General features: G+C 35.0%; 1 protein-coding gene across 1 annotated transcript in view; it reads left to right on the top strand.

Moving 5' to 3' along the window:
- The window catches only part of PIP4P2 (phosphatidylinositol-4,5-bisphosphate 4-phosphatase 2), a 48,229-nt gene that overhangs the window by 8,937 nt on the left and 13,595 nt on the right, over positions 1–25,697 (top strand). Inside the window, exons 2-5 of the mRNA XM_023222927.1 lie at positions 11,156–11,304; positions 12,299–12,405; positions 14,038–14,161; positions 23,787–23,839. Coding sequence (XP_023078695.1) covers positions 11,156–11,304; positions 12,299–12,405; positions 14,038–14,161; positions 23,787–23,839 — 433 coding nt within the window. The remainder of the gene's footprint in view (positions 1–11,155; positions 11,305–12,298; positions 12,406–14,037; positions 14,162–23,786; positions 23,840–25,697) is intronic.

The following is a 25,697-nucleotide window of genomic DNA, read 5'->3' as shown; positions in this document are numbered from 1 at the left end:
TGATCCACCCACCTTGGCCTCCCAAAGTACTTGGATTACAGGCATGAGCCGCCATGCCTGGCCTGTGCTTCATGTTTATAATAAGTAAGAGGTAATTGAATAAATTGGGAATGGTGTTCCATAGTAGCTCCTGAAAATGAATACATTCTTCCTGCTGTTTTCTGTTCTTTTACGAGGGTTTCTATGCTTTTTTAGAAAAAATTTTGGTGGTAGTGGGGGTGTGCAAAGGAGTTTATGTTGCATTTGAACTTTTCTAGATTTTTTCTTTTCCGGTTGCTGTTGTAAAGTGAGTTTCTTTTCTTCTGTAAGAACCGCAGCAACCAAATGTGAGAAAAGCAAAAAGCATGGGTCCTTTTCCTGGACTTCAGGTTCATTGTGCAAGTATGTGTAACTCCCTTTAGAGTCCAGAGAGGGTCCGTCACTATAGTGTTTGGCTTGGGAGACCTGAGGCTTCTTATCTCAGCCAGTTACTACCTGTTTGGCCTTGGAATCATTACTTTACATCTCAGGGCCTCAGTTTCCCACATTTATCAAAGGAGTGGTCCATTATGTTTCCTTTGGCTTTTATATTTTATGACACAGTTGTTCTTAGGAAGCTGGACACATTTAGGAAAATATATCTATAAATTTAAAATGTAGATGCTTGTTATCCTTTCTTACCTCTTTTAGTTCCAATGTCCCTCTTTCACCTAAATAGCTATTCCTTCCAGTATGCTTCTAGAAATGGGAAAGATAGTATATTGAAGATTAAGGATGTTACATGACTCTTTTAAAAATTAGAAGCCCAACTAGCTTGCACTGTTTTATTTCTCTGTAGAATGTGTTCGCATGTGCTGCATGACTGATTAGCGCATTTTATTCTAAGCATTTACTTCTAAAGGCAATGGCAAAATTTTTCTTCCTCTCATATTTTGTTGAGGTGTTTAGGCTTAGTCAACCTGTAATACAGATTTTAAAATAGTGTACAAGAAAGCCCTGAATTTTTTGACGTTTTTAACATGTGATTTCTACAGGGGGAGAATTTGGAAGAAGGCATGTTACGATATGACATTTTATTGTTTGAGAGATTAAGTGCTAAGACTGACCATCCAGAGGAGAAACAATATATAGAAATGATAGTGAGTAGACTTAAAGTGAGATTTTCAGACACCTTTTAGACCACTGGACGTATCCCAAATAAACACTGATTTATATTAGCTGTGTGGATTTTACAAACTAATATAAAGTTATTTTAAAATTTTGTAACAAAGTGTTTTCCAAGTTTATAGAATTTGGTTGTCATGTTCTAGTTCTCTATATAAAATACCTTGCCAGGTTCAGCAAAAGTCATATTTGGATTTGCTACCATCCCTTAATGAGGACATAGGTCATTATTAAAACTGTCAGACATGCCTAAATACAAGATGACCTAAGTGGAAACCATAAGGTCTTTTATGACCCAGCTTCAAAAGTCAAATATAATGTCATTTCTGCCATGCTCTATTGGTCAAAGCAGCTACAAATCACCCAGATTCAAGGTACAAAGACTTCACCTCTCAATGGGAGGAGTGCCAAAGAAGTTACGGCTATTTTGTAAAACCACTATAATAAGCTATGTCATATCCATAGAATGAAACAAAAACTCTATATACAGTTATGGAAAGATACACTGTAAAATGAAAAAAATGAGATGAGGGATAGTTTATAAGGCTACTCTCTTGTGTAAGAATGATGGAAGAAATAAGAATATGTATATGTGTATACTACCTGTGCTACACTCAAGGAATACTAAAAGGATACATAATAATAACATAAGTGGAAATCTCTGAAGTAAGACTTGGCGAATGGACATAAGGGTTGGAGTAACAATTCTGAGCATATGCCTTTTTACATGATTTTGATTTTTGAGCCATGCCAATATATTACTAATACAAATTTAATGTGTAATAAAATACGGTAAACTTTGGCTATATTATATTATTGGTATTTGTGAAGTTTGTCTTGGATTAGTACCTCAAACATGTTAACAAAGTCATTTTTTCAGACTGTGTCCCCACATCTCTGTATAGGTCCTTGCAGTTGCATGTGTTATTTCATCCTGCTTGATTACTCCAGCCTATCAAGATATTAATAGGAAGAATCCTGTTTTGAGATGGAAAATCTATCACTATCTATACACTTTTCCCTAAGACTATACTCATTGCTTCATACACTTATTAGCCTTTATAGTCTTTTCCAAATGAGATCTATTTTTTTTTTTTGAGACTGAGTCTTACTCTGTCGCCCAGGCTGGAGTGCAATGGTATGAATGAGATCTACTTTTTACTTCCTATAGGTAGATGAGTAGGAAAGGAATTCTTAAAATTATGACATTCAAATTCTACACATTTGCTGAGGCTCCTTTCTTTCATGCAGTCTTTTCTAATTTCTGTTGCTGGAATATGTATGTTCCCAAAACAATACCTTACATTTACACTATATATCTGGTGTGTGTGTGTGTGTGTGTGTGTGTGTGTGTGTGTGTGTGTGTGTTTGAGACGGAGTCTTGCTCTCTTGCCCAGGCAGGAGTGCAGTGGCGCGATCTTGACTCACTGCAAGCTCCGCCTCCCAGGTTCATGCCATTCTCCTGCCTCAGCCTCCCAAGTAGCTGGGACTACAGGCGCCTGCCACAATGCCCGGCTAATTTTTTGTGTTTTTAGTAGAGACAGGGTTTCACCATGTTAGCCAGGATGGTCTCGATCTCCTGACCTTGTGATCCGCCTACCTCAGCCTCCCAAAGCACTTGCACTACATATCTTAATACTTATCTATGCACATGATCCCATAGGGAGAGACAAAGAGGGAAATAGGATTCCGGTCTCATCAGGGAGCTCTACTATAGTCCCTTGCCTATGAACTTTTACATTTAGGCACTTAACAAATACCAATTGTATGAATGAGTGATAGCCTGAGAAAATAGGGAAGGATGTCATGATGGTGATGATAAAGTCACTTAGGACTGAAAGTTTTACAGGATGCTGGAGGAATGTGGGAACAAAAGACAGAAGTGATCCAGCAGAGCATGTGGTCAGATCTTTTTCCTCATTAGAAACATCCACGTGACAGAGGGAAGAACTCCATGGCTGTAACCCCTGCTTGCTACAGTGGGGGTACCATTTTAATGGTTTAATTCCTAGACTTCTTTAGTAGTTTTTTTTTTTTTTTTTTTTTTTTTTTTTGAGACAGAGTCTCGCTTTGTAGCCCAGGCTGGAGGGAGTGCAATGGCACGATCTTGGCCCACTGCAACTTCCGCCTCCCAGGTTCAGTCGATTCTCCTGCCTCAGCCTCCCGAGTAGCTAGGATTATAGGCATGCACCACCACTCCTGGTTAATTTTTGTATTTTTAGTCAAGACGGGGTTTCATCATGTTGGCCAATCTGGTCTCGAACTGTTGACCTCGTGATCTGTCCACCTCGGCCTTCCAAAGTGCTGGGATTACAGGGCATGAGCCACTGCACCCAGCCGTAATTTCTATATTTTTAAAATAAAATTCCATTAATCCACAGACTACAGATAAACAGTAGAATTTAAGGGATTTATTCACTAGATATCTCTCAACACCTACCTAAAAAGATAAATATTGATTCTAAAGACTCTTGACTTCTCTGGCATTAGAGCTCATACAGTTTTGTTTTTTGTTTTTTGTTTTTTTTTTTTGAGACTGAGTCTTACTCTGTCGCCCAGGCTGAAGTGCAATGGTGTGAATGAGATCTACTTTTTACTTCCTATAAGAGATGTGATAAGGCCACTGTATGAGTTAGAAGCAGCAGTCAAATTTAGGTAATAAGTAAGTGGAATGAAGATGTGATAGGTATCACCATGCTTGCATTTTAACAGATTTCAGAGATTTCACCAATCTCTGAAATCTCCCCAGGGATGTGGTATTGCTTTTGGTATCAGTTCCAGGGACTGCCACTTGGCCATTCCTATATTAACCTATGGGCCAGGGAACAAAATTGGCAATTTTACTGGTTGCTAAGAGTATTTGTTCCAATTGTATATTCAGAACTAATAAAATAACTTCAGAGTGGATCCCCATGTCTACTGGGACCACTGTGAGTTGGATCTGGGCTAAGACATCATCTATCACTTGATAGCTGCTTTGAGTCCCTCTGGAATTAGCACTGTTTAACCACCAGTTTCTAGTAATTGCTGAACCATCTGGGTATTTTCTTTTCCCCAGTACACAGTCTTGTAAATAGCCTCAGGTCTCTGTGCAGAAAGTTTGAAGGAAGATTTACAGTACATGCTGAACCCACTTTTGTTGGAGACTGGTTGAAAGATTGTGACTCTTTCTTGTGGCTACCAAAGTTGGGTTGCTGGTTAAAATACCTAGAGTTTTTTCTAAGATATACAACCAAACAACATTTTTGCAGGTAACCCATCCATTTCAATTCTAGGCTAATTTCAATTAGCCACTGCCAAAAGTCCTGTGGCTTAAAATATTGTAATATCCACTACTTCTTTTTTTGCAATAAATGCACCTACCTGTATTCAGTGTTTAATTGCTGCTATTTGGCCTGATACTCCAGGATTTCATCATCCCCATTGAAATCAGGCAGCACATCTCAATGGGGTCATCTCATAGTGTAATGTCTGGTCTGCATTGGAGAGAAACCATAACAGGATGCATGTATCTAAATAAGTATTTATGAATGCCTTAGTGAAGGGAGTATGCTCTGGCCCTTCTCAGGGGATGTAGTGAGGTATGAATATGCAGGTTTCATATGATAAGTCCACTTCAACATTCCTAACTCCATATGCCTTTGATTGCGTTTTCTGCATTATGCTAGGGATATTCTAGCATCTCAGCCTCATTAAATGTAAGACCAAGTCTCATCAACCAATTAAGTAAATGCTTAAAGCTACTTCTAGCTTTAAAACAAACACTGAATCCAGAAAATCTCGCTCAATTCATTGTTGTATTTTATTCTCTGTGGTTTAACACCCTTAGGATCCACTTCACAAGCACTCTCCAGGTTTCTAGAAACACATATTATCAAAATGTTGCAATTATTTTATGTAGAAGCTGCCTCTTACTGAATAAGACTTTGTATTTGCCCTTCTGAAACATGTTGAGATTTGACCTTAGTTATGGATCTTGAGACAATAAGGGGCTTGAGGGTGGATTTTAAGAATGGCCATCCCTTTGTAAGGCAACTGCCTCAGGCAAGGGCATTACAGAGTTTTCCAAGGGAAGGCTTAGGCACAAGAGGGAAAGATATTTTCCACTTGCAGTGGAGGTTCAGAGTGACTCAGGAGTTTAAGATTTTCAGCTCTGTTTGGGTACAATCAGATGGTTTCATTCCAAGTTTTAGAGTTCCACTTCTTTGCAATCAATACCCCAACTTTCAGTGAGAAACTTGATAAGGCTGTGGATTTACCTGGGAAGGCTGTGGAATTACTTGATGTTATAATTTTGCAATTTGCAAAATTAATATTTCTGTTTGACTTCCAGCAATAAATTCTTTGTTTATTAGAAATAAGTGATACTTTTAAGGCTAAGATAGACATTCTCTGGTTCTCTAACCATGACTTGAGCTGAGAATTTAAAGACCAGAGCTTCTCATTTTCTGTCTGTAGAGGCCCAGTGCATTCATAAGGATCCATCCACATCATAGTCCATATAATAATTATTACTACCATAGTGCTCAAGTGAAGGAGCCGCAAACATCTCAATCAACTACAGGGGATGATCTGATTTATCAGGATGGCACCATGTGTCATAGATTACTACCATCCCAATTCCCATTGGTAAAGAGTTTGGTATAGCATTTAAGCTCAAGTTCACCAAACCACTTATCCAATTCTATCTTTGAGGAATTGTTTCCTGAGATCACTTCTGATATGAATTTCTATATCAGTCAGGATTGGTCACAAGATAGAAACCACACAATGGAGTTTAATATAAAGAATCATTAACCAAGTATAAAGTTACTAACTAGGTAACTGTAAGGTAAACATATTACCCTAAGGTATCAAGCAGGTAACAAGAAGCAACTGCCACTACTAGGGTTGAGGGAACAAAGGGAAGAGATTGAACTTATTAAAACTTAGTAACCTAGAGGAGGGGTCCTGCAGAACTGAAATATGACTTCTGAAGATCATCGGCCAGCTTGTACTGGTGTCTCTGAACTCTGGAGAAACTCTCTGAACTACTTTCTTGGGAAGGAGCACTGGCAATGGGAGTCTATACAAGGAAACTGGTTCTGGCAAATGTTGAAAACTGTAAACTGGCTTCAGTGTTCCCAGGGGAAAGAACTACCACTGCCAGGGTGAAGTAATACTCCTAGGATGATGTCCAGAGAAACAGCAAGCAGATTGGGAGCAAACAGGTAACAAATAGAAGGAATAAGTCCCTTATTCCTCCTCCAGCCTTGCAGCCTCCCAGTATCACCTCCTATTAAGAGCATAACCTGGAGCCAGCTGACAAAACCAAAATGTGGTTTGCAGAGTTCCAGCTGCAGCATCACAAAAGAGAGTAAAGGTGGATTTGGAACTGAGGGTCAGTAACTTGATAACTAGCACATATATTTTCAACCTGTCTTCAGCCAGATTAGTTTTTCAGAGAATGTCATTGTTCTGGGAGAACTTGAGTCTCCTAAAACAGTTTTCTTTGGTTTCAAAGATGGGGAGGAGCAGAAAGTAGTCTTCCTTTGCTCTGTATTGAACTGAACTGGAGAGGTTTGACGCTAAAAGCAGCTAACCCATAGTGGCCAAGCTGAGTCTGTCCCTAAGCTACATTCTGCACAAAGATACTAGGGAAAATGAATCCTTGCAATGAAAATTAGAGGAGAAAAAAGCTAGGCTTTCCTCAAAGGCTGCCCTTTTATACTTTTCTTGCTTCTCTTATAATCGTAAAATATCTCTCATTTTAAGCTGATGTCATTTTCAATTTTGATATAACATCTTTGTCAAGAGCCTGAAGGGCTGCATATAGAGGATGCTAATGTAGTAAGTGAATTAAACTGCCAAATATTGTCATTGAGGAGACATATAAAGGAATAATTGAGATAATAAAGGTCAGAGCAATCCAACAAAACAATTCCAATCTTTAAAATACTGGAGGATGTCTCTGAGAAAAAATGAAATATGGATTAATACACCAGGATGAATTAGCAAGACAGAGGGACTGTTTGGCATAAAATACATAAATTAGGTAAATGTTTGTGATGGGAAATGTAATCTGATCACTTGTGGGTTTATGGAATATAATGCTTCCTTTTGAGTGTTTTAGAAAGATCATTATGTATGCCTTGTGATTAATAAACTATCATTCTCTCCCTTTTATGAGTCCGTTTTTCTCTGAAGCTTTTATTGTGAAATGATTCTTCTTTTTAAAACATACTCTAATTCCCCCCACCCCTGTTCTTCCTTCTCCTCTTCCTCTTAATTCTTTTTAACCAAGATTTCATTCTCCAGAAATCTACATTATCAGATGTTTGCTTGTTCCTAGAAAAATTCCCCCATTGGTCCTTAAATCTTTTCCCTATATTAAGTCATTATTTATTAAAGGAGACAGCTGTTATTGTGGAGAGATCTCCAGAAGAGGAGTCAGCTCTTGGCTTTGCTGAAGTTCTGAAAAACCCTTAAAAAGTCAGAATGTCTGGGTTTGTTTTCTTCTTTGTAAAATAAAGAAATTAAACTTCATAATTCCAAAGATTGTTTGAATTTCTAACATTGTTCTATTCTGGAGCTTTGAGGGAGTTTTTTTTAGGATTAAGGACTACTGGCCTAACAAATATTGCTCACATGTAGGAAAAAAGCTTTTTAATTTAGGCAAACCCCATGGAGAAAAATGACTATTGTTTAGATAACAAGTAAGACTCTTCCAAAATGAGGAATTTTTGTGACTTTCAATATCTAATGATCCCAAGTTCTGAGATTACAGTGAACTTTTTAAATGTAGTACAGAAATTTAAAATAGGTAGAATAGTGGTGATCGGTTGTTTTATAGTGAAAATATAGGCATGGTGGTACGTGCCTATATTCCTAGTTACTGAGGAAGCTGAGGAGGAAAGATCACTTAAGCCTAGGAGTTCAACGCTATATTGAGCTATGATTATCCCAAAGTGAAAAGAGACAAAATGAATAAATCTAAGTTAATTTAATTATTATAGGTTTGATCTATAATAATCTAATTATTAATCGCTTAAATTAATAATCTTAATCTAATTGTTGTAGGTTTACTAACTGGAATCTCCAGAATTACAAGTCCCATATAAGAGGAGATGGAGCTACAAGTAAATGTTTCCTTGAAGTAAAATCTGAGTAATAGGGAAAGGCCAAAAGTACAAGAAATATCTCTGTCTAAATCAGTTGAAGGCTAAAGTAATGGATAGAACATTGAAATGAAAGGCCGGGAAGCACTGTTTATAGTGGCAATTAGGCAGCAGCATCTGTCATTCTATTGATCTGTTGGATTGATTCCATTTATCTGGTGGGCCAGGCCAGTGTCCCCTGACTACTTCACCTCTCTCAGTGCATTATTTGGAAAGGGTAGTCTTCTATATAAAAGAAGGCCTCGTTTTCCATCAACCTGCACTCCCCTGCTAGGACCTTAGCTCCTCTGCAAGGAGAGTAGGGTTAATATATTAGGTTGGTGCAAAAGTAATTGCGGTTTTTGCCATTTGAAAGTCATAGCAAAAACCGCAGTTACTTTTGCACCAACCTAATAGTGTTATTTTTCCAAGAGAAATAGATATGTGTAATAAATTTTAATGACTCATTGATGTATTAATTCATTCAGCCATTCAATAAACATTTAGTAAGCATCTTCATAGACCAGGCATTATGACAAGCGCTGGTGAAGTAGCTGTGGACAAACCAGTTGTGCCCCTGCCCTTGTGGAGCTTATGGTCTCTCTCATATTAGATTTATAATCCTCACTGGTCGTTCTGTCCATGTCCCTCCACTTCCCAAGCCTCCAAAAGAGTAGATTTGAGCATATTTCTGTCATTGAAGGCGTTTTTTTTTTTTTTTTTTTTTTTTTGGCAGATTAAAAATTATGTATTACAAATCTTAGAAGAAAAATTCACAGGGTTTTACTGGCTCTAATACCCTTTTAATGACTGTTAAGATCACCCTATGAAATTAGGAGATTTCTTTGAGCAAAGCTGAGGAGTGTATAGGTTTGTGTCCTTTTATGTAGTGTAGCAATATGTCATCTCCTACTCTCCCCCAATGCCCTTGTTTTCTTAATAAAACTGTCTTGCATTTAAATTTCCTTTCTATTGTTCTGTGTAAGATAGAGACCTGGGATTATGAGAGAACTACGTAATGTTACTGTATAACTCAAGGAAAAGGCCAGAGAGGAAGCAATTTTTATTAATAATCCTACTGCAAATAATTATTAAAATAATATTCATTATCATATACCAGGCAGTGTGTCTTGAATTTCTAGTGAGGTACATATTCTTTCCCCGAGAATAATGCCTTCTTTATTGAGATCTGACAGAGTAATCTGCAAATTGCAAGACCTTAAGTATATTGTTGACTAACTGTTTCTTTAACGTGTTTTTTTCTTCTTGATTAATATATTACAGTTCACTCTGGATCAAGCTCAAATTCTTTTCACGGATTTAAAATTATTTTTATAATTTAAGACATGTACAGCTCCTTTTGAATTTCAGTGTTTGGCAGTGTTCTGTTATAAGCCTCCCAGAAATGTGAGCATATTGTCATTTCAAAGTGGCCTCTTTCAGAGCCTTGGCTGCTGCAGAAATTTGTCTTAGGAATCATTTGAATGAATACCACTTGTTGCTAATCCTTAGCAGTCTGAAAAAAATCCTATATCATAATCCAAGGATCAGGTGGAAATATGTGTATTTTAAACATACCAAAATGTTTTATGCTCTAATTCTTTTTAAAATATCACAAAGTTTCGAATCTTATACAGTGGATAGAAAACCTCTATTTCAAAAACAGCTCTTATTATGATTAGCTATTGTGATATATTTTATAGTGTTACAAAAGCCTCTTGAGATATCAGTTCTCTTTCGTGCTTCCATCATGTATTAGAGTGTGGCCCTTTCTAAATGTCCCAAGACAAAACTTTACATTGGAAAAGTCTTCTATTCTTTAGTTGAGATGGTTACAGAAAGGGGTTAGGAGTCCTTTAGAAATCACATTCCAGAGTAGTATATCAGGATTCGTTTTCTCAGACTTTTGCCACAAATATACACTTCTGGTAGATACCTGATTTTGAAGGTGGGCCTCCACCCTTTACTCACTCACTGAGTCAACCTTAGGACTCCAAAACACTGTGTGTGTGTCTTTGTATTATGGGAATTTTCAAGCATACCCAAAAGTAGTATGAAAATATGACCTTCCATGTGATTATATTCATCAGTTACCAACATTTTGCTACTCTTGTTTCATCTTTTTCCCCATTCTTTTTGTGGTGGTGGTTGTTATGGTTTTTGAAGTTTTTAATCCCACATACTACATTTTTTTACTAATAAACACTTTGGTGCATTTCTTACATTTTTAATGGTAGGTAAATTTTGAGACTAAAAATTGTTATATTTACTTTATTTTTGTTTTGTGTCTGAAATTAGCGTGGTTCCCATTTTTGTTCCATGCTGAGAAGTTTAGTTTTCTTAGGTTCATTTTTGTTTCTTCTTGACTTCCTCCAAAACCTTGTTTTATTCTTGTCATAGCCAGCAGTCATTATACTGGTTCCACTATAAAGACAGAGCTTGACAGCTACATAATTTATATGTATGGATAAGCAATTTTAAAACTTGGCTTTCATCGACCATTTTTATTTCCTGGGAGTCAGATCACTTGTGTAAGATTTTTATTGCAGGCATAAATCACCACTGTCCTATTAGAGGCTGTATGAATTTACTAATAGGAATGGAGTGACATTTTGAGTATAGATTAGTAAAAGGAAACTGGGTTATTGGGATAGACCTAGGCAAACATGATTTAGGTTTTATCAGAGTTAAGAATTATTTTACTTGATAAGAGTCTCATGGATGTTTATGCTAAGATAAATTGGCTAGCTTTGAAAAATAAATAAAAGAACGTGGGAAAATCTTGATTGTTTCTTCTTTACTTTTATTGCTTCTATACTCAAACCAGCCATAGTAATTTCTCTAAGACTCTGATTCAGTGACTAATATCTTTCCAGCGGAGCTCCCACCTCCATATACAGCCATTGCCAGTCCAGATGCCAGTGGTATTCCAGTAATAAACTGCCGTGTGTGCCAATCACTAATCAATTTGGATGGCAAGCTTCACCAGCATGTGGTTAAGTGCACAGTTTGTAATGAAGCTACGGTAAGTGGAGATTTCCATTAGTAAAAATATAAATTGTTATTTGACATTTTGTTCCTAAAGGAAGTACTTCAATAATGTTACTTAAAAGTATATGTGGGCTGGATACAAATATGGTAATCGTTTTTCCTGACTTTTCTTCTGTCTGTCTTTCATCATAGGATACCTCCCTGTGTTTAAAGCTAATCCCATTAAGAGAATTTCATGGTGAATTTAAATATTATGCCTTTTGGCTTTTTACTCTCAAAAGCTAGACTGAGCATGGCAGTTATGTATAAATACCTTCAATATCTATCCACATCACAACTAAATTCATTCTAGTTTTCACTAAAATGAAAATATTGTGTACTAAACTTCATTACAGTCATAAACTTTATCCTATTTATGTGGAAAATTATTTAAAGTTATTTTATGTCTGTAGGATGTCACTATTGTTTTTCTGGGCTTTTGTGATTATGCATTTGTTATTAGCATCTGTTCCAAAGTGTTTACAAATAGTTTGACATTTTATTCAATTTAGTTAATAGTAATTTAGGAATGTTTAAAATATTGAATAACACCTTTCCTTTTTTTAAAATTGAGCTTTGGGGAGCAACTAAATTTTCAGCAATATTTTTATAGTTTCAAGTAACAAACTGGTAAAGCATACACTGGTTTAGATGAAATACATTTATTTAATAGTTAGGCTTTATATATTAAATTTTGATCTCTTAAAATCTACAATTAAGTATTAATTTTATCTTTGACATTTTAATTTTTTCTCTTTAGAAAATTCTAAAAAAAAGTCAGGCAGGGATTATTGTGTCTTGAAGAACTGCAAAACATGAATACTTGACTTTATATGTCTTATAGAAAAATCATAAAATAAAACCTTAAGTCACAAAAGCAATTGTATTTAATTAGTTTTAATGGAATCCTTTCCTTTTTAAACACAAACAAACTTTGACAATCTGTACTTTGGTTCATTGCTGTGTTTGCATTTTCTTCCCTTATCCAGCCAATCAAAAACCCCCCAACAGGGAAGAAATATGTTAGATGCCCTTGTAATTGTCTTCTCATTTGTAAGGATACATCTCGGCGAATAGGATGCCCGAGACCCAACTGGTAAGAGATAAAGATTCATTCATTCATTCATTCATTCATTTGTTCATTCAACAAGTATTTACTAAAGGTTCTTCATGTGCCAGGCTTTGTTCTAGAAAGAGTGTTTGTTTTCAAAGTCATTCCAGAATCTAGATTTTTTTGTTGTTGTTAAAGGAATGATAATCTTAGTTTGAACTTAGTCATACATATTTGTGGGATATAATATTCTTAGATGAGCAATGAATGTTTTATTTGTGTTGTGTAAGTACTTAATGCACTGTAATAAATCAATGACTCATTGAACTTATTTAAAAATAATGAGGTCAGGCCAGTGGTTCATGCCTGTATTCCTGGCAGTTTGGAAGGCTGAGGTGGGAGGATCACCTGAAGCTGGTCATTTGAGGCCAACCTCAACAACATAATGAGACCCATCTCTACAAAAAAGTAGCCATGTGTGACAGCATGCACCTATATTCCCAGTTATTTGGGAGACTGAGGCAGTAGTATCACTTGGGCCTAGGGATTAAAGCCTGCAGTGAGCTATGATTGTGCCTCTGCACTCCAGCCTGGGCAACAGAGTGAGACCCCATCTGTCTCTCTCTCTCTTTTTTTTTCTTTTTTGACATAGTGTCTCAACGGGAAGAATCTCAGAGTTGACTCACTGTGACCTCTACCTTCTGCACTATAGCCTTCCCACTATAGCCTCCTTCTGAGTAGCTGGGACTACAGGCACACACCACCACTCCCAGCTAATTTTTTGTATCTTTTTTGTAGAGACAGGATTGGACCATGTTGCCCGGGCTGTTCTTGAACTCCTGGGTTCAAGTGATCCCAAAGTGCTGGGATTACAGGCATGAGCCACCATGCCTGTCCCGTCTCTTAAAAGAAAAAATCAGTTAGTTTACTTTTGATATAATTAATCTTCACCTGCAAGTGTTTTAGTTATTTTTGTGTATCTCACTGTATGTTATACTAATCTCTGTTGAATGTATATGTGCAGTAAATTCTGGAATTATTCACCCATGCCCAGTACCATTATGGAGGATGTACCCAGATACAAGTATATAGAGGCCTTACTTGTGTTTTTTTTTCCTGTGATCTCTGGCTTTTTGACCATTACATGAATCATGTACAGCCCTATCCAATGATAGACTAGAGAATAGAAATGAAAGGAGGATCCTGTTTGCTTTTTTTCATCTCTGATTAAATAGGCATCAAGGAATATCACACTGCTCAGAGAAATTTGGTTGTAACCTAGCCCTTCGGTGCCTTCATGGCACACAGATTTTTGTTGATGTAGAATATTTTTAACTTAGTCTTCTACCAGACTCAAGTTGGCTTCCTAGATAGGGAAGGGTAACAACTGTTTTCTGATTTGAACTTATAAAAACTTGGAAATGGCAGTTAAATGGTTGCCATTGATTAGGACCAATGCTATAATATATTGTTTCTGTCCCAAGTACAGAAAGACTCATATTTTGCTTTTGAAAAACTGACTATTGCTACTCTCTGTAGTTTTGCCTCCAGCTTGACATTTAATTCCCTTAATTTATAAAACAAGTATAACACATTTCATATTTCTAGCCTTATGTTACAGGTTTTGCTCTCAATCCATTTGTGGGATAGTGAAGTTGTTTCCTTTCCCTTTCATAGTAGACGGATAATTAACCTTGGCCCAGTAATGCTTATTTCTGAAGAACAACCAGCTCAACCTGCGTTGCCAATCCAACCAGAAGGTACAAGGGTCGTGTGTGGGCACTGTGGAAACACATTCCTGGTAAGTCACTGGACATGTGTTATTAATCTGTAAATATAGATCATGATCTTACAGATTAGACCACTGGTCATAGTCTTACAGTTTTGTCCAAATGCAAATTAATCAAAATATTAAAATAGAGCCTTATTTAGGCAGACAATCAGAAGTGCAGCTAGGATATAGAGCATCTTCTGTGAACTAGATAAAAGGTACGTCCTCTGATAGGTCCAGTTGCAAAAAGGATCCTCTCTATGTAAGCCAATGAGAAATCGTGCCCAGGCTTAGTTCCATGAGCATCTTGGCTTGGTAAGCAGCTGAGTCTTAGCTCTGCTCTCACCTGCTCAGCAGAGGTCAAAGTGCACAGTCTCATGCAGTAGATTTGCTTCATGTCTTCTAGATTCAGGAAAAATTGAATCATAGTTTATCAAAAATTTTCTGACTTTTGTAAATTATTCTTGGAGCAAAGGGAATTAACACTGTTACCCATAATTAGGTAAAACCATTAGATAAAGAATAAGAAAGTGTAAGTAATTTGATATGAGCAAAAGTTATAGAAGTTCTGTTTTACTACTTCTAACTTAAACTTAGTTTGATTTTTTTAAAGTTAAATTCATAATTAACTTACCCTGTCAGGAAGGATAAGGACAGGTTTTCTTTTATTGTTCAGCCCATATAGGAGACAAAAGATTTTCTTTAGAATTTGAATATGAAAAATATTTATCGGAGTTTACACATGGGAGTCTATAAACAAAAACTCTTGTCACTAAGACATGAATGGGCTTAAGAAAATATAAGTGATTTGCTTTTTATTTGTAATTTTACTTTTATTAAAGAACTTTATGTATATAGTTCTTAATGTCAAAGGGGACTGCAATCTTCTCATTTAGCTGACCCCCAGTTACTGTTCCTAAAATGCTTTCAACTCTTTTAGCTGCTTTATTGATAGTCACTTCTGTGTGTTTATTTTTAAATTTTTATTTATTTATTTATTTATTTATTTATTTATTTATTGAGATGAAGTCTCACTTTGTTGCCCAGGCTGGAGTACTGTGGTGTGATCTCAGCTCACTGTAACCCTTGCCTCCCGGGTTCAAGTGATTCTCCTGCCACAGCCTCCCAAGTAGCTGGGACTACAGGTGCATACCACCACACCTGGCTACTTTTTGTATTTATAGTAGAGATGGGGTTACACAAGTTTGGCCAGACTTCTATGTGTTTAAATTGCTTGCTTATCCTTTTTCTATTTGATTAAGCAATTTTAGACATTACCCACTAACTAGTAAATTGCAAGATGAGAACTTAGCACTCATACTGCCCTCCCACTCATATTCCTTTCCTTGCTTTCATACTCCCAAATTGCAACATTTTGTTTAATTAATACTTAGTGCTTACAATTTTTATGATTAGGTAATTTATGTTCACAGCTGAACCAAGCAATATGGTACATTTTTCTTGTGTTTGGATTTTAACATTTTCTTGGACTTATAAATAACTGCCTCCTCCTTTGGATTTAATTTTCTATATGTAAATCATTCATTCTTCTCATATTCTTGTATAGAACTATAAAATACCTATTACTATAACTAAATGCATCAAGGAATCTTTATTTAGGCTTCCTGCTACATAGTTGTCATCCTTCCCTTCACCATCATCAGGAAAATTCCTTTTACCTCCTTCCTGTGTTGGATCCCATGCCATCCTCACAGTTCTTGGTTTATTCCTTCATTTTGGTGGAGCACATCTACTCTGCTTTCTGAGACAAGATGCAGGGAAATATATTTGAACTCTTTATCTTAAGTAGTTTTTAATGTGATCTTACATTCACTTTATAATTTGTATAGATATGCAATTCTAGGTTGCCAGTTGTCACCTTTCAGAAACTTAAAGTCTTTGTTCCATTGTTAAATGAGAAGATCAACTGCTATTGTGATACCTGATCCTTTTGATATGACGTGTTTTTTCTTCTTTTTCTTTTTCCTCTTTCATTTTCTTCAGTGTTCTGAAATTTCTTGAGGCTGTGTCTTAGTGAGGGTCTTTTTGAACTCATCATTTGGATAGTCAGTGGGCCCTGTTATTGTCCATTCCATTTTTTTGTTTTTAATTTTGTTTTTTAAATATTATTTAGTGGGAAACTTCTTCATTATATCTCCTCATCTTAATTTAAAATTTTAATTTCAGATGATCTAACTTAATTTTTAATTTCTAGGAGCCTTTGTTTGTTCTCTGATTTTTTAATAGCATTCGTTTTTCATGACATCTTTACAAAAAGTAAAGTAGAGGTTCCTCTTCAAAGACTGTCCTCCCTGTCTAATTAGGAGTAAATAGTAACTTTTCTTAGAAGCAAAATTTATTCAAAGACCTCTGCTAACATTCTTAAATATCTGCTAGCCGTAATAAAGAAATCAGCGTACTTTATGTTCTTAGCTCCCACAATGTAGCCTAAATATTTGCGCTGGCATGATTATACTGGTCCAAGCAAGCATTAGGTCATAGCCTGTTCCTCTTTTTATTTGAAGGTGTTTTTATCTTTCTCAGAATTCCACAAGTTACTTCCTCCTTCCTTTGTTCTCCTCTGCCTTTGCCTATTTTAAAAAGTTCTAAGTTGCCAGCCAATCAAGACAAATACAGAATGTGAAGTCCCGTTCCAGCCAATGGAAACCAGACACAGCAGTAAGGTAGACGCGTCAGGTTATAAATGACCCTGACTTCTTTGTTCAGTGTACTCTTGTGGCAAAACTGCTGGCAAGTGTACCCTTTCTGCAGAAAGTATAAAAGTGGCCTTGCTGAGAAAATTAAATTTATGTTTAAGTGCTATTTCTTTATGGTACCAAAGAACAAGCATTTCAAACATCTTTCTGAAGCTATTAATTATATTTTTTCTGAGGTATTGTTCTTCTTCATGCCTTACCTCTGTTTTCTCACTACTTTCTCTATTGGTTTTTCTTTTGATAGAAGTTTTACGCAGAAGTTTATATGACAGCAAGTCACTGATTGGAGTTTCTATGTATGCAGGCAGGGGATAGGTGAAAACTTTCTCCTTCTCCTCCTCTCTCTCCTTCTCCCCCTCCTTCCACTCCCCCTTATCTTCTTTCTCCTCCTCCTCCTCCTCTTCTTACTTTGTAAAGCTGTCAGCTATTAGTATCAATTGGTCTTTTTTTCTTTAGGGCAGATTTCTCTGTGGAAGGATCCTCCAATCTCTTGCAGGAGATAGGCCTGAGAGACAGCCTTTTAGGAGCTAAGAGAGGTAATAGGGGTGAAGCTTTTACCCACTTTTCAGACAGTAGACATTAATTGAATTTTAGAGTGACTTTTTGTTCTTGCCTTCTTCTGTGCCCGGTGTTCCTGGTCCACAAGCTCTGTAGTACAATTTCTCTACAGAATAAATCATTCTTCTCTTAATGTATTGGGGAAGGGTGATTTTCTGGTTTTGTGAGAATTTACAATCAATACTTCTGTGTTTTTTCCAGCTTTATTGGTTTATATTTGACAAACAGAAATTGTATATATGAGGTGTACAGCCTAATGTTTTGATATACATCTATATTGTGAAATGACTACCACAATCAAGTTAATTAGCATTTTGATTACCGTGTGTGTGTGTGTGTGTGTGTGTGTGTGTGTGTGTGTGTCTTTGTGGTAAAAACACTAAAGATCTACCTTCTTAGTAAATTTCAAGTATATAATACAATATTGTTAACTATAGTCACTATACTGTACATCAGATCTTCAGAAATTATTCAGCCTGCCTAACTGAGACTTTGTACTCTTTGACTAAAATCTCCCCATTCCTTACCCACCTCAGTGCCTGGCAACCACCATTCTACTCTCTGCTTCTATGAATTAAACTATTTTACATTCCACATATAGGCATGATCATGCAATGTTTGTCTTCTTTGTCAGGCTTACCTCACTTAGCATAGTATCTTCCAGGTTAATATATGTTGTTACAAATGGCAAAATTTCCTTCTTTTTAACACTAAATAATTTTTCGTTGTATGCATATACCATAATTTCTTTATCCATTCATGGAGATTTGGTTGTTTCCATATCTTGATTTTTATGAATAATGCTGCAATGAACTTGGGATTGTGATACTCCTACTTTATTCTTACCCCAACCTCTACCTTTAAAAGTATAGGTCTTTCAGTGTGAAGCAGCCTGCCGTCATTGACTTATCTCTCTGTAGGTAGTTAAGTTTCAACATCCTTTTCACTAAGTGAGTTGCGAAGGCCATCTGCTTTCCATTGTCCAAAAATTTGAAGTCATATTCCATCTTTTTTTATTCTTATGGTATTATACATTTTAAAATTCATTTACTATTATTTTAGTCAGGTTTGAAAAAAATGGAAATGCATGCATTGATTCAATTTACTATATTTAACCAGAATTGCTAAGATTTTTCTGATTTAGTAGGGTAAGTCTCCTATGTTACATTTATATATTATTGATTAAATCCGTGACTAAGTACATAAATTAGAAAATATACTTGGTGGGAATAGGTAACAACTTTCTTTTTAAAAAATCACTATAGGCTGGGCATGGTGGCTCATGCCTGACATTCCAGTGCTTTGAGAGACCAACATGGGAGGCTTGCTTGAGACCAGGAGTTTGAGACTAGCCTGGGCAGCACAGAGAGACCCCACCTCTACAAAAAAATTTAAAAATTAGCCAGGGGTAGTGGCATGCACCTATAGTCCTAGCTACTCAGGAGATTGAGGTGGGAGGATTACCTGAGCCCAGGAGTTGGAGATTGCAGCAAGCTATGTTCATACCACTGCATTCCAGCCTGGGTGATAGAATGAGACCCTCTCTCTAAAATAAATAAATAAAAATCAGTATATACTGATTTAATATAAGCTAACACACTCTATAGTTACCAATAGATATTAAATGAATTAACTACATTAAATATATAAAGCATATTTGTTATTTTCTTTTTCATATGTGAACAAACTTTTGAAAGTAACACTTTTAAAATCTTCAATATAGATTTGTTTCAACCTACTTCTGGAGATCTCCCTTCCACAGCTACCTTGCATTCTTTCCTGTTATGTTTTATATTCCAAATATTTGCCATGGATAATCCTTGTAGCCACGTTACAAAAGGAATGATTTTATTTATTCAATTATATATATTGAGTGGGTACCAGGCACTGAGCTAGGTGCCAGGGAAACAGTGGTGAACAGGAAGCATAGTCTCTGCTTTCATGAAATTTTCTAACCTGATAGGAGACGAATGGATAGCAAAGACACAAGCCTGAAAAAGCACAAGGCTAGAATTTCGGCTTTTATTTTTCAGGAAAGTGATGATGATAGTCAAGGATAGAATAAAGAATTTGACAGAGAATTGACTGTATTAATAGGGTAGAAAAGGGAATGAGGAAAAAAGAACAATAAAAAAGACAATTGTTATAAAGGTTTATATTTAATTTTTAGAATCATCTGGTAATGAATTCTAGAGATTGATCTAAATTGAGAGTTTAGATAGATATGTATGTGCCATGGTTTTTATTATTTTAAAAAGTAATTTATACATTTAGATATTTTTCCCTAAGAAGAAAATTACTAAAGTAATGTGCAAGCCAGAGACTGACTTCTAAAGCTGGCTCTTTCAGGGACTAACTTCTAAAACTGGCTCTTCCTTACTTAACATTCAGTGCAGGCAAGTGAATCATATTATCATATTAGCAGAGTAATTATGATTTGAAACTTTAATTCTTTAGCAAGAAAAGATGTTTTGGATTAAAATATAGTATTTAAAGATGATTTCAAAATTTTCTAGAAAATAAAGTTTTTGATGATTAGGGGAACACTATACACACCTATAGGAGACGTATTGGTTACTTTTGAGAGTTTTGGATTAATGAGGGATGCTCAGTGTTATGAAGAATACACTGACTACAAAGTTCTTGGAGCCTTATCCTTATTATTATGCTGATCTTGAATAATCTTATATTCTTCATAATATGTTATTTGCCCTTCACACTGTTAATTATTAGGTTAATTCATTTACTCATTTCCTACTTTGTTTTAGACTTAGCTTGCAAGGTTCAAAGCAATTGAGATAAGTTACAAAGATACATTAAATTCAATATGATTGAAAATAAAATGTGAAAAAAATCAGGAAAAATAATAAGTAGGGCAGAAAAAAAAACCTGAAGTCATGCATAATATAAGTATGCTAATATTTAGTCTAATACAGTTGATAAAATTAGGCTGAATCTTAGCTGAGTTTTCTAGAGTCAAAGAAAAGAAGAAAATATGACCTGTGACAAAATATTCAAGATATTTTATTGAAAAGATCACATAGGAAATACTTTTCCTGAAATAATGAGCTCTCTCTCTCCTGCAAGAGAGTTCTCTCAAGGATTAAGATAAAAGAACTATTGTATGTGACAAGGCTTTTATTATTTTTAAAAAATTTATACTTAAAAATAATTTAATTTTGATATTTTACCCCCGGAAAAAAACACAATTGCTAAAGTAATATACAATCTAGAGAATAACTTCTCTATATTCTCACAGCTTCCTTCTGTTTATAATAACATCTTTTAATATACCAGTGTTATAATGCTGAAGTTAAATTTTCTAGGAATTCACAAAATATTTACACTAGTTGTATCACAGCCTATCTGGGACCACAGATAAATTTAGAAAAGCTAGATTTGTGTCTTTCAAAGTGTATTCAATGGCAAATTCATTTTATAGGTTAGTACCAGGTGTTTGTGAGTAAAGAGTTCCATATTCATTGGGAATTGCTAGGATTAAAAAAATTAAACAGAATTTAAAATAGGATATTCTTTAGCAGTTTTAGCATATACCATTGTATATATTTAGGAGGGAGTTTTTATATTGTATGTCCAAAGATTTTTTACCCTCCAAACCATTTTGAGATCATCTCGCCTGAGTGGTGATTTGAAGGGCATTGTTTGAAAAATAATTTCCAGAAGAATGAATTGACTTATAAAGCTTTTAGCTAGTTCTCCATGAATGCAAAGAAGTTTCTTAATACAGCTGAACAGCAGAGTTTACTATTACTTTTCTGTAGGGCCCATGGTCTCTGTTGCTGATGAAAGGCGTATCCAGGTACTTTGTCAACCAACATTGACTGAGGGTTGTTGTTCTTTAATAAAAGAGAACACAACTTGGTTCAAAGTTTACCCTGAAGTGGGCCAATTTAGTACCTTCAGGCAGGATCAGACTTTTTTCATTTGTATCTAGGGACAAATGGGTGCCATAGCATGGGGGGATAACAGTTTTAACTTGAACATATTTCAAAGTGTTACCAGTTGCCTATTGTATCTATGTATCTGTGTGTGTATGTATGTATGTATCTATCTATCTATCTATCTGTCTGTCTATCTATCTATCTATCTATCTATCTATCTATCTATCTATCTATTTATAAGATACTATAAAATTAAATTAGTAGTTTTAAGCAATATAGCTTTTTGTTTTTTTTTTTTAACAAATCTTCTAAGATTAGTTCCAAAATATATCTTGGGGAAACTCAATTTATCCATTACATGTTATAGAATAGTTAGAAATAAGTCAAATATTAGAAGATCTCTACTAAAAATGATTGGGTTTTAGAGAAGTTGCTTTTAATCTTGCTGATATAATTAAGATTTTTTTTTTTTTTTTTTTGGTCTAATGGGACTTAAGATTCTGGCAATAAAATTTTAAGAATCCAGAGGCCAGATTTTAGATGAGAGAACAGTACTAAGTCAACTTCTTTTCCAAAGCATAAGAATTGGTGTTCATTTGGATAAATTATAAGAAAATTATTCTAATAATAGATGCTTTTTGTTATTAGTCTGCGCCATTTAAGTGAGTACTTGCAGATAACAGCAAAACCAGATGTGGTAGGTTGCTGGCAATGTAATACATTAATTACAGAATAAAGTCCCCACTGTTGTCAGTTATCATTGATTTTATCATGCATAATTTGTGTTAAAATGAAGAACACTATAAAATGGTAACAGTGGACGAAAACAGTCTCCTTAGGGGTCATCTGAAATACTGAAATTCCTATGTTAGTCTGTTAGCCTTAAGTCTTGGATTTTGAGTTACTCTTGACTCAAAGGTTTCATAATTGCCTTCTCAAACCAGTTTGCTTCTTTTAACTATGAAAAACTTAAATTTGTGATTTATAAAGAACATTTGAAATGACATCACAAGTTCAGTAACTATCCTAAGCCTATTACAGAAACATAAAAAAGCACTTAATAGTTCTATATTCTTCCACTGCTTAATGTTCTGTACCAATTTCTGTAGAAATCTATATTAGTATCTGTTTAGCACATTAACTCAAGAATTTTTACTTTAAGAGCAGTTTTAAAATAAATCAACTTGTTACAAATTGATATTATAAGTAATTCTGTCATTATAAGTAATGAGAGAAATACTCTTGTTGAAAAATAAGTGCCCTTGGTTTGACATTTGCAGATGTTTAAAAATAATCATTTTGTAAAGAGAGTGAACATTCATGTGAAGTTTTATTTCTCTTTAATTTATCTTGGGACTATATGTTCCCGTTGTGACTAAAAGAGATCATAACAAGGTTAACTAAATTTCATGATATTTGAAATAAAAATGAAGAGAAAGGAGTTTAGGAAACCCAAATTTATATGTTCTTTTCTTTAGTCATAAAAGAAAAAAGTATGCATCAGATATTTTCTAAAAGATATCTTCTATTGTGTGGAAAATGTTTGAATATCCACAAGTTATTGAAACCCCTGTATCTAGAATTTGAGCCTTCTGAAAAGAAAATTTGATGGCCTAGATTCCCAAATGAAACTTAATTTTAATAAAAATAAGTTGTTTTGATGATAAACTGCCAAAGTACTTAAAGAAAATTTCCCAAAACTATCAAGGAAATATACCCTTTATAAGGAAGTATATAGAAAAGCAAACAAGATAGAAGAAGATTATTAGAAAGTCATTGAACAAAATGTATTTCATGGGATAAAGATTTACTTTAAATTTATATTGCATATTCTTTCAAAGACTATCTATAACCAGTAAGTCATTTCAAGTATCTGAATAACATTCATATGAGGAAGGTAGCACATTTATTACTTACATTTACAGGAAGAAAATTGTACTAAGCAGTATGTTTTTGTTATATTGTATAGGCAACGACAGAACAGAAAACAGTTCCCGACTTCAGTACTACCTATATCTAATTCGTTTAGTTTATGTACTTAGTGAGTTTCTCACATAAGTAGAATAGTTTAATTTTAGTAATGAATCTTAATATTCAAGTTTTTAAAAGGCCAGCCCTGAAGACTTAAATAAAAATAACTTTGATGGTATATGAAATATGTTTTTATTCCCTGGAAGTGAACTGAGACTTACTGAACAAGATGACCCCAGTTATGATATAACATTCAGTATTCATGTAAAGCAAACCTAGATTACGTCAAAGCATTGGAAAAGTCATGGGAACTATTTCAGAGGAGGATCCCAAACTATATTTTAAGAGAGGGAGAGAAGTGTTGGAGGGAAAAGCTCATGTAACCGTGAGAAGGTGATTGCTTCTGTTGTGATCCCTGATGACATTTAAAGGAAAAGAAATGTCTTATCAGATTGGATAGTTTTCAGTTGTTTTTCTTTTCAATTCCTCTCTTTATTTATTTTACAGTGGATGGAACTGAGGTTCAACACTCTGGCAAAATGCCCACACTGCAAAAAAATGTAAGTTCCCTACCATTGGAAATACTATTGAGAAATACTTAAGACGAATTTGAAGAGTTCAGAATTTTCATTTAAGTAGATTTTGATTTTAAGACATGCTGTGAAGTGAATGCATGCCAATATATTTATGCTTTTTAAGACTAAAAACAAGACATCCTAAAACAAATATATCCCATTTTGAAATTAAAATGATTAGGCTTGATTATCATCCCCTAAAGGAAAATCAATTTCTATTATAAGAAGTGAAATTGCTAAAATTATCAGTAACCTGGTTAGGAGATTATAATCCATTACAAATAATCCAACATTTACATTAATCAAATGGGCTGTAATCTAGGAGAAAACTCAAATTGTTCTGGACTTCATAATTAGGTGATTGTTGGCCTTTTTCATCTCCTGCCTAATAAGATTATTACTGATGGCAACGTTTATATAATTATTTGTCTATCTTAACAATTTAGCCTATTTCTCTCTATTCCTAAATGATGTACCTGAATATAAAATGAAAAATAATAGAAGATATTTTGATTAAACACATTTTATAGCATCGGTGTTGGGGGGTCCCAAGACTACACCAAGGTTCCTTGGTTTTCTACAGGGACTCATGTAAATTAATATAGAGTTGTACTCACAGATATGATTTATTATAGCAAAAGTATGCAAAGCAGAATCAGCAAAAGGAAAAGGCAGATGGAGCAAAGTCTGGAGGAAACTAGGGACAAGATTCCAAGAGGCCCCTCCCAATGAAGTATCCCAGCAGTGAATTATTACCATGCATGTATCATGTTGTCTACCAGGAGGCTCATTAGAGGCTTAGTACCCAATGTTTCTACTGGCGCTGGTTACACAGGCACCTCCTACCTAGCACACACCAAAATTCCAAATTCCTGTTTGAACGGAATTTATGTTTAGCATAAACCATACTGTTTACTCAAACAATTTATACATAATAAGCCACTCTTACCAGTTACAGAATGATGGGAATTTTCCCCAAATCTAAATTTCTAGATGCCAGTTAAGGGCCAACCTTACAAGCAGGGCTTTCTAAGGTTAGCAGTCTCAGGCCTGCTGTGTTAACTCTTTTCTGCACAGCATTGATAATAATACTACAATTTAAAAAATTATTGTTATCCTCTTATATATGTGAATTATAACTTAAGCACAGTAAATTAAACTGGAATGCTTAGACAATTCAATTTTTATTATTGAAAATAAGAGGTTTGAAATAATATTCATTTTTTAATTTGTGTGATATAAATACCTTATCTACATTGAGAGTTGAGAAATCCCAAGAATGGTTTATAGGAGAAGGTAATTAAAAAGTATTTGAAAAGTAGAATATGTGTAGCAAAATATCTCTATCTCTGCTAGATCTGAGTTCAACTAAATATAGCTCTATAAGAATAACTTCTTCACAGCATGTTTTAGCTTATAAAAAAAGTTTCTTTTTTATTTGTGAAATTAATCATTCTAATTCCTTACTGAATCCAATAGAAGTCTGTACATGGAGAAGCAAAGTGGATAAACCCTTAATACGTGCACAAAATAATATATGTGTGCTTGAGGGACACATCCATACTCCCCCCTCCAAAGTATGTGAATATGCATATGGATGATACATATTTCTGGGTATTATCTGTATTTTCATAAAAATGTACAAAATTAAATTGCAAATATATTCACAAAGAACATTAAAATGGAAATAAAGATCTTATGGAAAAGAAAAGGCGGAGACTTTTTTTGTTGTTGTTGAGACAGAGTCTAGCTCTGTTGCCCAGTGGCACAATCTCAGCTCACCGCAACCTCCACCTCCCGGGTTCAAGCAATTCCCCTGCCTCAGCCTCCCAAGTAACAGGGA

This window comes from Piliocolobus tephrosceles, chromosome 7 (assembly GCF_002776525.5).
Source record: "Piliocolobus tephrosceles isolate RC106 chromosome 7, ASM277652v3, whole genome shotgun sequence".
NCBI lineage: Eukaryota > Metazoa > Chordata > Mammalia > Primates > Cercopithecidae > Piliocolobus > Piliocolobus tephrosceles.
The sequence above is the reverse complement of the archived record's forward strand: the minus strand, read 5'-3'. Positions and strand labels throughout refer to the sequence as shown.